The sequence below is a fragment of the Lepus europaeus genome, chromosome 10 (assembly GCF_033115175.1).
Source record: "Lepus europaeus isolate LE1 chromosome 10, mLepTim1.pri, whole genome shotgun sequence".
Lineage (NCBI taxonomy): Eukaryota > Metazoa > Chordata > Mammalia > Lagomorpha > Leporidae > Lepus > Lepus europaeus.
In genome coordinates this window covers 67,430,953-67,445,974 of record NC_084836.1, presented here as the reverse complement: position 1 = coordinate 67,445,974, position 15,022 = coordinate 67,430,953, and the positions used below count along the sequence as shown (strand labels likewise).

At 56.4% G+C, this 15,022-nt stretch overlaps 2 protein-coding genes across 4 annotated transcripts in view; one reads left to right on the top strand and one right to left on the bottom strand.

Moving 5' to 3' along the window:
• CSAD (cysteine sulfinic acid decarboxylase) overlaps positions 1-7,006 on the bottom strand; it is a 23,054-nt gene extending 16,048 nt beyond the window's left edge. The window contains exons 1-2 of one of the 3 annotated variants that reach the window (XM_062203613.1): positions 6,885-7,006; positions 6,433-6,486 (exon numbers count right to left, since the gene is read on the bottom strand). The gene's annotated coding sequence lies outside the window, so the exon portion shown is untranslated. Of the gene's footprint in view, positions 1-6,432; positions 6,517-6,884 lie in introns of those variants that run through there. The other 2 variants (XM_062203612.1, XM_062203615.1) reach the window with 2 other exon arrangements.
• Positions 6,440-14,999, top strand: ZNF740 (zinc finger protein 740). Its single transcript, XM_062203616.1, has 7 exons — positions 6,440-6,529; positions 7,334-7,640; positions 9,676-9,825; positions 10,087-10,176; positions 10,575-10,698; positions 10,970-11,088; positions 11,908-14,999. Exons 2-7 carry the CDS (start codon positions 7,632-7,634, stop codon positions 11,995-11,997), a joined length of 582 nt encoding a protein of 193 aa, XP_062059600.1. The 5' UTR covers positions 6,440-6,529; positions 7,334-7,631; the 3' UTR covers positions 11,998-14,999.
• Positions 15,000-15,022: the final 23 nt, after the last annotated feature.

The window sequence follows — 15,022 nt, the reverse complement described above, 5'->3', positions numbered from 1 at the left end:
GATGGGCTCTCGGACAGGGAAGGGAAAACCGGCTATGGAGGGCGTCATCTGGGGCCAGTGCTGTGGTGCAGAGGGGAAAGCCAGTGCCTGCAGGCGCCAGCATTCTGTCCGGACACCAGTTCGAGTCCCAGTTGTTCTACTTCTGACCCAGCTCCCTGCTAATAATATGGTCTGGGAAAGCGGCAGAGGATGGCCCAAGTGCTTGGACCCCTACCACCCATGTGGGGGACCCGGATGGAGTTGCAGGCTCCTGGCTCCTGGCTTGCCCAGCCCCAGCTGTTGCGGCCACTTGGGTAGTGAACCAGCAAATGCGCTCACTCTCTTGCTCGCTCTCTCTCTCTCTCTCACACTTCCTCTCTAGGTCTGAAACTCTGCCTTTCAAATAAATAAATATCAAGAAAGAAAGAAACAAATGGTATCATAAATGTTAGTATTCTTTCAGTGTTAAATTTGATAATTGTTCTAATTTTGGGGGGGAAATGCTGAATGTAAAGGAACAAGGTGTCTATAACTTTTGAGACAGTTCAGAAAGATGACACCATGTGTGTTATTTAAAATGGTTATGTTATTTAAAACTGACAATTTTTGGAGAGAACACTTGCATACTATAAAGTTCATACTTTAAAGTTGCATACTATAAAGTTCATACTTTAAAGCAGGGGTGGGGAACCTTTTTTTCTGTCAAGGGCCATCTGGGCATTTATAACATCATTCATGGACCATACAAAATGACCAACCTAAAAACTAGCCTGCTGGGGTTGGCGCTGTGGCATAGTGGTTGAAAACACCGCCTGCAGTGCCAGCATCCCATATGGGCACCGGTTCAAGTCCCGGTTGCTCCACTTCCAATCCAGCTCTCTGCTATGGCCTGGGAAAGCAGTAGAAGATGGCCCAAGTCCTTGGGCCCCTGCACCCACGTGGGAGACCCAGAAGACCGCTCTCTCTCTCTCTCTCTCTCTCCCTCCCTCCCTCCCTCTGCCTCTCCTCTCTCTGTGTCACTCTCAAATAAATAAATAAATCTTTAAAACAAAATAAAAGTTATTTTTAAATAACAACCCTCCCCAAAAAAATGACAGAAGAGGAGTTAAGGGAGCACAAGAATTCCAAAATCCAGAAATCACTGGGCTCCAGGAATGTCCCTCACACATCGTGCGATTTCCCAACTCCTCTGTCCACTCTCATCAAAGGTCTAACCAGGCGGCCGGCAGCCAAGGGAGCCGGCCCCACGCACTGCTCGCCTCCGTTACGCAACCCCCACCGGTTCCCCGAGAGGGGAACGAGTTCAACTTGTTCAGCAAAACGTTGACTGAGCGTCTGCTCCTTGTAGCCGGGCTGGCATGGCCCCAGCTGCAGCAGCTGCTCTGCAGGCTCCGGCCTACAGGGGAGCCTGGCATGCTGACCAGCCGCACGACAGCCACCTGGAGCAGGGAAAGGCAGAGGCCGGATGGCCGGATGGCCAGACGGCGTAGCCCCCGCTCAGTAGGCCCAGGGCGGCCGGCAAGGGCGGAACACTGTGACTTTACACCAGGTGCTGGGGTGGGCCTGACGCAAGAGGCAGTTAGGGTGGGGGGCTTGGGGGACATGGACACTGGCCTGTTATCCACCTGCCTACAACCCCCAGGGACTTCACCCCCTCCTTATGCACACGCAGGGTTCTCTGGGCTTCCACGCCGTGCAGAGACCCAAGCTCACCCCCATTGAGTGAAGTGCCACACACCACACAGGCACCCCTGCCCACCCGAAAAATCATTAGTTTCTCACTTTCGCACTCTACTTTGCCACCCCTGTACAAAGGCATTAAAAAAAAAAAAAAGTGCCGATTCCATCAAGTGTTTGCAGTACTGAAAAATGACACGCATTCCACTCACTCTGCATGTCTAGGCACCGAGAACCTGCTCTTTCCCAAGCTTGCCCACCCAGCACCCCTTCCCATCCCCTCTCAGCCTGAACTGTACCTACGCATTCTCCCTTCCAACACAGACTCCAGTCAGTCCCGGTGAACTCACCTGTCCAGGACGACAGAGGCAACTGGGAGCAGCTTGTGTGCTGATTTTTAACTCCTAGGCTAGTACCTCCCCCACAATCAGGACTGCCATTTAAGCTGGGCATTTCTCACCACCCACCATACACACAAACAAGCTAAGATAAAGACTAAACTGGGGCCCGCACTCCTGCAGTGCTGGCATCCCATATGGACGCTGGACGCCGGTTCGAGTCCCTGCTGCTCTACTTCAATCCAGCTCTCTGCTGTGGCCTGGGAAAGCAGTGGAAGATGGCCCAAGTCCTTGGGCCCCTGCACCCATGTGGGAGACCTAGAAGAAGCTCCTGGCTCCTGGCTTCGGATCAGCGCAGCTCCAGCCATTGCAGTCATCTGGGGAGTGAACCAGAGGAAGACCTCTCTCTCTCTCCCTCCCTCTCTCCCTCCTTCTCGCCCCCTCGCCCTCGCCCTCCCCCTCTCCCCCCTCTCTGTGTAACTCTGACTTTCAAATATACATAAATAAAGCTTTTATTTATTTATTTATTTATTGACAGGCAGAGCAGACAGTGAGAGAGAGAGAGAAAGGTCTTCTTTTTTCCATTGGTTCATCCCCCAATGGCCGCTGCGGCAGGTGCACCGCACTGATCCGAAGCCAGCAGGCAGGTGCTTCTCCTGGTCTCCCAGGCGGGTGCAGGGCCCAAGCACTTGGGCCATCTTCCACCGCACTCCAGGGCCACAGCAGAGAGCTGGACTGGAAAAGGAGCATTGGGGACAGAATCCAGCGCCCCAACCGGGACTAGAACCCGGTGTGCCGGTGCCGCAGGCGGAGGATTAGCCTATTGAGCCGTGGCGCCGGCCATAAATAAATCTTTAAAAAAAAAGAATTTAACTTAATCTATAGAAAACTCGGTTGTCTCTACAGAATCAAGTCTTCCTGTGCCTGGACATGATAGAGCTCACTATTTAATCAAGACCTTTTTGTCTTTCATTAAAATACTATGGTTTTGGCCGGCGCCGTGGCTCACTAGGCTAATCCTCCGCCTTGCGGCACCGGCACACCGGGTTCTAGTCCCGGTCGGGGCACCGATCCTGTCCCGGTTGCCCCTCTTCCAGGCCAGCTCTCTGCTGTGGCCCGGGAGTGCAGTGGAGGATGGCCCAAGTGCTTGGGCCCTGCACCCCATGGGAGACCAGGAGAAGCACCTGGCTCCTGCCATCGGATCAGCGCGGTGCGCTGGCCGCAGCGCGCCTACCGCGGTGGCCATTGGAGGGTGAACCAACGGCAAAAGGAAGACCTTTCTCTCTGTCTCTTTCTCTCTCACTGTCCACTCTGCCTGTCAAAAATAAAAAATAAATAAATAAAAAAAGATTAAAAAATAAAAAAAATAAAATACTATGGTTTTTTGAATATACAGCAGTTTCCCACTAATTGTTTTATTTAGAAATATTTCTATTATGAATGAGTATTATTCATATTGTCCTTATACTTTATATAATTTGTGCTTTTTAAGATTTATTTATTTGAAAGGCAAAGTTTCAGAGAGCGAGAGAGACAGAGAGAGAGGGAGGGAGATCTTCTAACCACTGGTTCACTCCCTAAATGGCCACAAAGGCCAAAGCTGGGCCCATTCAAAGCCAGGAGCCAGGAGCTTCTTCTGGGTCTCCCTCATGGGTGCAGGGGCCTAAGGACTCAGCCATCTTCTACTGCTTTCCCAGGCCATAGCAGAGAGCTGGATCAGAAGTGGAACAGCAGGGACTTAAACTAGCACCCATATGGGATGCCGGCACTGCAGGCTTTACCCACTATGCCACAGCGCTGGCCCCTCGCTCATTAATTTTACATTGGTCATGTTGGCAAATTCTCCAGTTTTAATGTGTTGTAATCATTTCTCTTTGTAAATGAATAAATCATATGAAAGTGATGACAGTTTTGAGTGGCCAAGAACTCTAGTGGGATACTAGCATTTTTATAAGCTTTATTTTATTTTTAACTGACATAGAACATTAGTTTTAATGGTAAACATTCCTGTCTTGTTCCCACCTTTGATGGGAATGTTTTAACTATTTTCCAAGAAAGTATGATTTTTGCTCTCAAAAAAAGGTTGAAAAACAAATGGAAAACAAAGAGAAAATATCTTAAATGATTGATGACAAAGAATAAAAAGTTAATATATATAGCATAAAGAGGATTTCTAACAATCAAAAATGACAAATGATCTACTTTTTCAATGAGTAAATGCTATGAGCAGACAATTTACAAAAGCAACTTAAATGGTTAAAAAGCAGTGAGAGGGCCCGCACTGTGGCGCAGTGGGTTAAAGCCCTGGCCTGCAGCACCAACATGCAATATGGGCACTGGTTCGAATCCCGGCTGCTCCACTTCCGATCCAGCTCTCTGCTATGGCCTGGGAAAGCAGTAGAAGATGGCCCAAGTCCTTGGGCTCCTGCACCTGCATGGGAGACCCAGAAGAAGCTCCTGGCTCCTGGCTTCAGATTGGCTCAACTCCGGCCATTGCAGCTACTTGAGGAGTGAACCAAGCAGATGAAAGACCTCTCTCTCTCGCTCGCTCGCTTTTTCTCTAATTCTTTCAAATAAATAAAATAAATCTTAAAAAAAAAAAAAAGGCATGACAGGCTTAACTTCAGTATGAATACCATGCAAGTTGAAACAAGGAAATACTATTTTTCACCAGTAACTATGTAAGAAAATTCATGGTAGCCAGTATTGCCAAGGATGTCAAAAATGGGAAGACTCACATGTGGTTTTGAATGAGCCTCTGAGTTGTTACAAACTTTGGAACTCAATTTCACAGAATCTATTAAAATTTTAAAGTCACCCATCCTATCTACAAATCTATCTACAGGTGCAAAGGGATAACTATAAGAGGATGTTCACACAGCAAAAAGACTGGAACTTAAATATTTACCACGATGGAACTGGACAAAGCAAAGCACAAACCCAAGGTGGAATACTATACAGAAGTTCTTAAAACAGGAACTGACTCAGATGTTTAACATATACTGGGAGACATGTTGTACGAGCTCAATAAATATGTACTAAGTAAGGGAAGAAACACTTGTGTCGGACACAGGGGAAATTCTGGAGGTATCTGTTGCACCAAGTTGACAAGAATGCTTCCTGTGAGAAGTACCAGAGGACAGCAGACAGGGAGACTAACCATTTTCTCCCTTTTGTATTTTTGGATTGTGTGGATTTGTAAAAGTAAGTATGAACTAATTTTTTTTTTAAGAATTAAAGACCTGGGACTGGCGTTGTTGCATGGCGGGTAAGGCCTCCGCCTGCACCGCTGGCATCCCATATGGGTGCTGGTTCGACTCCCGACTGTTCCTCTTCCCACCCAGCACTCTGCTATGGCCTGGGAAAGCAGAAGATGGCCCAGGTCCTTGGGCCCCTGCACCCGCAAGGGAGACCCGGAAGCAGCTCCTGGCTCCTGGCTTCGGTTGGGCGCAGCTCTGGGCGCTGTGGCCATCTGGGGAGTCAATCAGCGGATGGAAGACCTTTCTCTGTGTCTCTTCCTCTCTCTGTGACTTTCAAAATCAATCAATCTTAAAAAAGAAGAATGAATGCTTATTTCTGGTGACTTTGTTTCCATTTTATGTCGCTGTTTGGATGATCCTAAGCTCACAGGGAACTTGCTTCCCATGACTAAAACGAAGAGCAGAAGGAAATGAAATGTGTGCTCTGGCGAGGCTGGGAATCCTCGCCGTTTTCACCGTAAAGACGTTTTCCCTTTGGCATCGCCACTAAGTCCCTGATGCACCGACCGCAGAAACCGGGCCTTAACCGGAACCGAGGCTTCCTCTCCCACCGACAGCAGAGCCCAGCCCAGTGGCTCAGGCTGGGGGCGGAAGACCGGCCCAAGGTTCCATCTCCTACTGCAGCCCGGCCCCGGGGCCAGCCTGCGAGACCAGGTCTCCCTCCCTGAGGGGAGTCCCAGGGCCTCATCCAGGCCACCGGCGCCGTGCCTTCGGCGAGCAGAGCCTCGGGCCAGTGTTGCAAGGCAGGCCTCTGAGAAGACACCCGTTTTCAGGTTACGGTCGGCGCTACCAGGGCAGAAGTGAGCAAAGAAAGCCGCTCCTCCCCCAGCCGACCCCAATATCAGCCCGACGGAAAGATCGGGTTCGAACTATTCCGGGTTCTACTTGTCGCCCAACGTCCCTGCCCTCAGTCAAGATGGCGGCCAAGGCACCGCCCCCTCGCCACGGCGCACGCGCCGCCCGGGCCTGCCGCCTCCCATCCTCCCGCGCGCCGGCCCCGCCCCCTCGCCAGCTGCACCCCTTCGTGCGTCCCCAGCCTCACCCCCTCCGAGGCCACCTCCCCCGCCTGTCCGGGCTCCGGAGCCCGGAAGTGGATGTGGCCGCTCGGTGGCGAGGGCGAGGGGGAGGGGGAAGTGCTTCCGGGGAAACGCGCCCCGGGTTGGTGTTTGTAAACTTGCCTCGGTCCCGGCGGGGGCAGCGGCGGCCGCGGGCTTGGCAGGGTGTGCTGGGGCCTGGTGGAGGCGCGGGAGGCGGCGGGAGCCCCGCGCCCGGCAGGTAGGAGCGCGCGTCGAGGGGCGCCGCGTCGCCAAGGCAGGCGGCAGCGCTTCGGCAGCTCGCAGGCCGTGGGGCGCCGCGCGGGAAGGGGGAGGGGAAGGGAGGAGGGGCGCGTGGCGGAGGGAGGGGGCTCCCGGGGGAAGGGAAGGGCCCCGCGCGCGCGCGCGCGCCCGGCCCGGGAGAGGGGGCTCGCTCGGAGGGGGACGCGGGCGCGAGCACGCGCGCCGTCGGCGCTCCCGGGGCCCTGGGCTCCCGGTGTGTGCGGCCGGCGGGCTGGCGGGAGGGTGAGCGCGCGCCGCGCCGGGCTCTGCCGGGCTCTGCCGGGCCGCCCTCCGCGTCCGCGGCCCCTCCGTACCTTAGGGCAAGACGCGGGGAAGGCGCACGTGTGGGCACCGCCGTGGGTTTCCGCCCGTCGGTCCAGCGCCCCGGCGAGGGCCCCCGCCGAGCCTTCCTCCTGCCCAGTCCGGCCGCCTCTGCAGAGTGCAAGGTTTGCGGGCGTGCCCATTTGGCACAAAGGCCCCGAAGGGCCTCCGCCCCCTCCTTCCATTCCGAAGTTGGCACATCCAGGCAGTTGCTCTGTTGGCGGAGTCCCTCCGTTAGGAGGCCCCGGTCACTTTGGCTGCCGTGGCCGCCCCTCCTCGCCCCAGAGACCAGCGTCTCCTGACCTAGAAAAGTTGAACCCTCTTGTCCTCTGTGCGAGCTTCCCAGGAAGCGCCCGGCAGAGAAGCTGAGTGTTTGTTTCACACGTTCCGGGGCCGGAGGATTGTCGCACTCAAAGGGCCCCATCTCCCTGTCTGGTTTCAGGTTTCCGGAGCAGTTGGGAGAAGTTCAGCGGGAGAACTCAACTGGCAAACCAGGGCTGGCAGACCCTCTGTCTCTGCACACAGTAGGCAGGAGCCGGGCAGAGGCAGGGGTTCTTGGAACACCTTTGCTCCCCGCTTGGGCGGACACCCTGAGTTCGGTTTGAAGACGCGGGCGGTTCAGTATGGCAGCAGGGCTGAAGGGGCCCGAGGGAGCTGTCACGCGGATTTGGTGACAGTTCTGCAGCTGGCAGGGTCCCGAGGAGTGCCCGGACTGTGGTTGTGTTAAGTGAGAATTCAGCATGGCTCAGGTAAAAAGCTCCTTATTCCACACAGTGGCCAACCCCAGTGAGCCAAACTCTGTATTAAACACCCCCGAGGGAGACCTAGAGGTAGGAGAGGAGACAGGCCACAGCCCCTGCCTGCAGGGGGCTTCCAGTCAGATGGAGGAGGTCGGCTTTGTTGCATCACAGGAGCCTTCCTGAAGCTACACTCCCTTTAGCTTGGTACATGAAGTGCCCAGGGGCGTAAGGGAGTGAGTGGTCTGCTGGATGCTGTGTGTGTTGTTGTTTTTCTAGCAGGAATCTGTTGAGGCTGCTGTGACACGCAAGGCATTGTGCTAGGAATACAACAGTCCTTGTCCCCAGCAAGCTTCCAGGCTAGCTGGGTGGGGGAAAGGGACGCAGAGAAAGGCTGGTCTGTGTGTGTGTGGTGACAGCACCGTGCGCAGGGCCTGGCCGGCCGGCCTAGGCAGACACATCGTGGAGGAAGCTTGAAGGAGGCGCGGGGTTTTACCAGCGAAGCGAACGGAGAAGGGCACCTAGATGAGGGGACTGTGGGCAGGAGCGTACGAGGCCTGTGAGGCCGGGGTGCTGCAGTTTGGGGGTTAGCAGTAGAAGGGTTAGGTGGGGCTAGTTGGGGAGATTGGAGAATGGGAGGGTGGAGGGGCTGCTTCCTGGAGAACTAAGCCGAGTGTGACCCAAGGGCATCTCAGGCCTTGCAAAAGTAGATTTCACTCCCCAGGGCTTGGGGACTCCCTGAAGAGTGCCAGGCAGCAGAGCGCCTGCGGGTGTGGAGGCGGAGAGGGACCAGAGAGGCTGCTTCAGGTGTCTGGGCAGAGAGGCTGTGTGCACACGACCGCCCCCCGCCCAGGGCTCTCCCCAGCTTCCTTCCAGGGGTGGTCCCGCGGCAGTGTTCCAGGATAGAACAGGATCCAGGACCACAGTTAAAGCAGGCGTTCCTCCAGCTGCTGCGGCGTGCAGAGGAGCCTTCCACTGCCTCCACTCCCTCCCGCGGCCCACCTCACTGGGGTGCGCGCTTACGCCCTGCCAGAGCGCTTACGGGGTGGGCATCGCCGAGCAGTCATGCCTGGTAACCCTGCGAGGACAGTCACCAGGACAGGTGGCTTCTCAGGGAAGCTGAGGCTGTGGAAGGTGGAGACCCTGGCCCGAGGCTGCTCAGGGCTCTCAGCAGAGCCGAGGCGCTTCGCTCTGCACCTCGGACCCCACGGAGTCCCTGCAAGGGGCAGAAGCGGCCCAGGGGTGCCGAGCATCCAGAAGGAATTTCTTCATAAATTTGGGGGGGTTACTAAGCAGCTGTTTGTAACAAGCTTCTCTTGGGTAAAGAAAAGTGTGTTCTCTAAGGCCGTCTAAACAGTTTGGAAAATTCAGCAGTGAAACCAAGTTATTTGTTTAAACCTTACTTGCCTGAGTTAGGGAATACAGAGAAATGTGGCCATAGATGCACAGGTGTCAGTGGTCTGGGGGGTAGGGATCAGGAGAAATCGTATATCCAACTCTGGGATCCTTCTAGGTGGTTTAGTTTCTGTATCTGCTATAATTGAGGACACTTGGGGAATTTAAAATCTAAGGAGAAAAATGGTCTCATGTTGGTCACTGGAAACACGATAGGATGCACATCCGGCAGCAGCAGGATCTGCCCGTCAGAAGAGGGCTCCGAGGCTAAGGGCTGTGGAGTGAGGACAGACAGGGATCCCCTGGGGCTGTGTCAGCTGGACAGAGCCCCCATACCCACTCACTGCAAGGCGCAGAGAGACCTTGAAGGTGACAGCAGGCCCTGCACGCCGCCTGGCCCGGGGCTCCGCTCCTGACAGCCGTGGCAGTGGTGCTCGGGTAGTCACTTGATGTGTGTTCAGATGCCGAGGGACAGCGGAATGAGTGCGTAGCTGCTGGTGAGGCAGGGGCGGGGACTCTGTAGGACGCAAGGCTGGGCAGCGTGGAGGACCAGCCCCCAGAGAAGCAGTTCGTGGCTGGGCGGGCGAGGGGGGTCTGGAGAGGGTGGCGGCCCCGTCCAGGCAGCCTGACACCTCCCCTCCCTTCCCCCCAGGCGAGTCTCCTGGCTTGTGAAGGCTTGGCAGGCGTGAGTCTGGTTCCCACCGCGGCCAGCAAGAAGATGCTGCTGAGCCAGATTGCCAGCAAGCAGGCCGAGAACGGCGAGCGCGCAGGCAGCCCCGACGTGCTGAGGTGCTCTGGTCAGGTACAGCGCAGGCCGTGTGCCGGGCGAGCCGGGGAAGCGGGGAGAGGGGGCCAAGCGCGTGGGGGTGCTTTAGAAAGCTGAGGGAGACGCTCCTGTACCCGAGACCCCTCAAGACTCAGGTGCAGGGAGAGGACGTGGGTGCTGCTTTCCCCAAACCTTCGGGGCCTGTGCCTTGCCCTCATTGACAAGCCGTCAGCAAGCGTAGGCTCCCATCGGGTGGTCTGTGTGGACGGTGAGTTTGGCTTTGATTTGTCTTCGAAGGGCCATCGAAAAGACAGCGAGAAGTCCCGGAACCGCAAAGACGACGACAGCTTGGCTGAGGCCTCCCATTCAAAAAAGACTGTTAAAAAGGCAGGTAATGGGGTTGTCCCCTGGACCGGCCCCGATTGCCCAGAGCCCCCCGGGGACGCCGTGGCCCATCCCTGCCGCTCCCCCCAATCTCGCGGCCGCCTCTGCCCTCACTGAAGCATCCTTGGCATAGGGTGGAGAGACTTCAGCTCAGGCCAGACCTGAGAGCTGAGTGTGAGAACGCAGACCCCGCCCACGCTGCCCCCATAGCTTGGCCTGCCGCGCCGCAAGGCCCACCCCAGAGCAGAGCTTACCCACTCCACTTCCTTCCCAGAGGCTCTCTTAACTATCAGGAGTGTGGAAGATGGTGGCAGCTCTAGCCAGCATCAGAAAGCTGCTTTGTCCATTGGCTAGAGGGGGACAGAGGGAGAACCTGCTGACCTGGCTCTGGTTGCCCACAGGTGGTGGTAGTGGAGCAGAATGGTTCTTTCCAAGTAAAGATTCCCAAGAATTTCACTTGTGAACACTGCTTTGGCGCCTTCCGGAGCAGTTACCACCTCAAGAGGCACATCCTCATTCACACTGGTGAGTCCCTGCTGCGGGCACGGGGGGGAGCTCGCGCTCTGTGTCCGGGGAGCTCGGTGGCATTTCTGTGAAGGGGAGATGCTGGAGATGGAGGGATGAGGAAGAGAATCGCGTGGCTCAGGGCCTGGGGTCGCTGAGACCAGCAGCTTGGGAGTCCTCTCCCCGTTTATGGTAACCTCGGGGTCTGCACATGGCTCAGAGTAAAAGTCCCTGGAGTGCAGTTGCTGCGTGTGTGACGCCTGACGTCAACTTCTCTCCCGACCGGGGCCAGGTGAGAAGCCGTTTGAGTGTGACATCTGTGATATGCGCTTCATCCAGAAGTACCATCTAGAGCGCCACAAGCGCGTGCACAGTGGCGAGAAGCCGTACCAGTGTGAGCGGTGTCACCAGGTAAGGCTCGCACGTGAACCAGGGTCTGCCCGGCTCCTGCCTGCTCTCCGGACCACCAGGCGTTCCTCACCGTCACAGTGTTAGCCCCGGGGGGGAAGGTCCAGCCCCGACTCCAGGCAGCTGCTCACAGGAGAGGACCCCTAGAGGATTATAAAAATAGTCATCATCGCGTTTCTCGAGCACTGACTGCCAGGCACAGTGAGAGCGGGCTTGACAGATGCTTGATGGGCCCATCGCACTAGCTCCGTGCGGACGCTATGTCGTCCTTGTTTCCCAAGGACACAGCAGGTCAGGGGCAGAGGCAGGATCCGGTCCAGCTTCAGAGTCGTGGACTCTGCAGGAAGAGATAAAATCGTTGCCCTGGGGGTCTGAATCTGCTCCGCTGAGAATGTAAGTGCCAGGACCAGACGAGACAAGAGCAAGAGATGGGAAATGATAAAAGCAAACACTTCCTGGTGCTTTGCTGGGTCCCAGCATTGCTCCACACTGGCGTTAACTCTGCAAACCCTAGGACGACAGCTCCCAGAGGGCTGAAGCTTCACCCTCTGATGCTGCGCCGTCCTCAGCCCCAGGCCCTGTACCTGCCTGGGGATAGGGACTCAACAAATTCCTGACGAGCAGAGCAGCCAGGCTGAGGAGCGGCCTGTAGTCTCGTGCAGATAAGTGTAGAGTGGGTAACTCTCAGCCACAGTGCACTCGTGCCATCTGTGCACGTGCCGGGGGGACGTGGACTCTGACCTGTGCCCCTGTGGGGGAGGAGCCAGCTCATGGGGAGTCCAGTTTCTCTTCTCAGACGCTTAACCCCCGCTTTCTTCTCAGTGTTTTTCTCGAACAGATCGATTACTCAGACACAAACGGATGTGCCAAGGGTGCCAGTCCAAGACTTCCGACGGGCAGTTCTCTCTCTAGGCGCAAGGGGCCCTGGGTGGTGGGAGTGATCGGAAGAATCTGCTGACGAGTGCACCCCCTCTGGTCTGATGGTCCCACCACCACCCGATCTGAACCTATCCCCTCCTGAAGGCATGGACCCAGGAGACCAGAAGCGTGGATCAGGAGACAGTGGCCCCAGAGCATCAGCTCTGTAAATAATCTGAGACTCCGCGCATCTCGGGGAAGTTCCTGCAGCATTCCTGGGTGGCGGAGCCAGTCCCTGGACCCTGGACTGCAGTCAGCGGTGGGGACTTGAGGTACAGGACCAAGAATGAAGCGTGGCTCCCACAGCTGTGGACTGCAGCTGGCAGCTGGCGTGGAGAAGACTGGGGAAGGGTGTGCGTGTGTGTGTTCTGTTCTTGTTTCTGTTGATCTCAAAGCAATTTCAGCAGGTGAACTGTATGCAGGCAGCCTGGAGGCGTGGAGTCCTGGCCCAGGGCAGGGACTGTGGCTGGTGCAGCCCTCCCCAGAATTCAGTCTTCAGTTAGCTGCAGTAGCTCCTCGGTGTTCGCAGCCCTGCGCCTCACCTTGGTGAGGGGGATTAGGTTCAGGGACGGCAACTGAGCTCACTTTGGCCTTCTTATACACTGTAGAGACGAGAGGAAGAACAGGAGGAGCAGACTCGGGCCGCATCCAAAAACCGTGGATGGCACCTCTTCCGTCCTCCAGGAAAGAGCTGGAGCTGTGCCCATGGGCACTGTAACGGCCCGTGCCACACTGGGAGTACCCGGGGGTCAGCTCAAGTGCCTTTTGGAGGAAACTTGGGAGAGAGAGGCCCGGGACGCCCTTCCCTTCTCTCTTTGGGCAAGTGGTCTTGGAGAAAATACGTGGCTACCTCGCTGCCGTTGAGTCCTGCAGCCAGACAGGTTGAGCAGGATGTTGTGGGTGTCAGAGTGGGTTCTCTGTCCTTGGGCCCTCCTGGGGGAGACCCGAGCCCAGTCCCGCATCGGCTAACAGCTGTTGGAGAAACAGAGGAGTTCGGTGTCCCCTGATGCAACGGTTGAATGCCCGAGTCCCATCACTGTGTTCAGGTAGGAGAGAGGGGTCTGGTCTTCGGTCCCAAAGAGCAGGATGGGGCTTCCCTCTGGACGGCGAGTGGGCCAAGGTGTGCTGGGGGCGGAGCCTCCTGGGGGCCACCTTCTCAGCTGTGCTCAGCTCCTCTGCCCCAGCAACCAGCATGCTGAGCACCCCGAAAAGAGCGATCCGGTGTGAGTCGGTGTGTAGTTTTGTGAGTGCTTGTGTTTGTGTGGTTGGAGGAGAAGGCCTGCTACTGAGCCAGACCCTTCTCTGGCCCTCAGCTTAGGGGCTGACTGAGCCCCCTCCCCCCCTCCACATCTGAAGGGTGCTTGATGTCCCAGCAGGAGCTGAGGGACTTTGTCTTGGAGGGGTTTATTAAGGTTGATTGTGCAGGCTGGTGGTAGGGTGGTCCTCACCCAAGCCAGGGCTTGCGAACATGACGTTTTTAAGGTAAAATTAAAAACCCTCTTTGTTCCTGCTAAAGAAAGGATCCTTACGGGAGGTTCTGGAGTTTGGTTGACCACTGGCCTGCCCTGACCTGTGTGGGGAGGGCTGTCTTAGACGGAATCGTGGAGACTGGGAGAAGCTGCACCCAGGCTGGGGCCATGGGCCGTGTGCAGCAGCCTCCTGCATGCATGGGGGCAAGGGTGCAGTGGCCCCGACACCTGGCTGCTACCTATTCCAGGAGGGCTGCACCCTCTGAGGTGCGAGTTTCGGGGGAAAAGGAGATGAGGCACCCTTTAGACTTCCTCCTTGGGGAGGCGCTGGGCGGTGTGTTCTGGGCCCTTCTGTGCCCCCCTGGCACCCCTGGGGCCTGGGCCCAGGGCCCAGCTCAGGCCTTGGGTCTGCACTGTGGGCCCTGCACCCAGAGCATCTCTCCCTCCCTGTTGGGTTTTTCTGTCACTCCTAGGAAGGCGCGTTTAGAAATTGCCCTCCCTAAAGTGCTTTTGAAAATAGGAGGTCTCACTCCCTGCCACTTGGAACGCCATTGTTTGGGGGGGGGAGGGGTATGAGGAGCAGCATGGGAGTGACCTGTGACCCCATGTGTGCACAGATGTTCTTGATCAGAATGTGCCCTGGCCCCCGCGGGAGGGTTGGAGGGAGGGGATTTGTGTCTGCACATGGCTGTGCCAGAGCCCCTCCGCCCCAGCTTGGGAGTGGGGGAGCCTCACAGCAGGAGGGCGGTTTGGTTGCTGGCATGCAAATGTCCTGGGGCAGCGAACATGGGAGAGAGGAGCAGAGGAGTGCCTGAGGCCCAGGAGCCCCACTCACACCCCAGGGAACCCAGACCAAGACGGCAGCACAGGCTCCTGGGCCCAGTGCCTCCCCCTGCCCCTTGGCTGGGGTGGGGCCTAGCACTGGAAAGATGCCTCAGGTATGTTTGGGGTGAGGGTAGGTGGAGGCAGGGCAGCTCTCACACCAGGATGTGGAATGGGGACCTGGGAGAAAGTGGTGCCAGCCCCTGGGTGGGCTACTGCCCCACGCCCTGCCAGCACCCCTCCCCTCCAACCACCCCCGCAGCCTCTCGTCATCACTTAGCTACTGACTGCCCCATGGCTTGACACTGGAGGATAGGTGAGCAGAGCCCACCTTGACTGTCCCCTCCCCAGATGCTCTGCCTCTGTTGCCGCCCGGGGGCGTCCCCCTTCCATTGCCCCTCCTACCCTTTTTTTTTTTTTTTTTAATATACTTATTTTGCTATTGGGGAGGGAAATATCAGATGAACAAGATCACTTTTAAATGGTAGTTTTTATAAGATGTTATAAACTTGTATCTTTTTACCATTAAAGTGCAGTGTATGTTCCGTTGTGATATATTTAGGGTATTTAAATAAAAAGGAAGTGGGGCTTTTCTACGTCCTATCTCCTGCTCGGGAAGACTTAGTATCGTGTGGGCAGTGTTCTTCCCTGGAGGCAGAGTGGTTTGCATGTCCCCCTTCCCACCTGAAGGTAACTGCCCCCACAACTTCCAGCACTCTATAAACCAT

Coding starts and splice junctions, on each gene's coding strand:
- ZNF740 (XM_062203616.1), top strand. Junction 10,699..10,969: donor GCACATCCTCATTCACACTG/GTGAGTCCCTGC, acceptor GACCGGGGCCAG/GTGAGAAGCCGTTTGAGTGT. Junction 11,089..11,907: donor AGTGTGAGCGGTGTCACCAG/GTAAGGCTCGCA, acceptor CTTTCTTCTCAG/TGTTTTTCTCGAACAGATCG.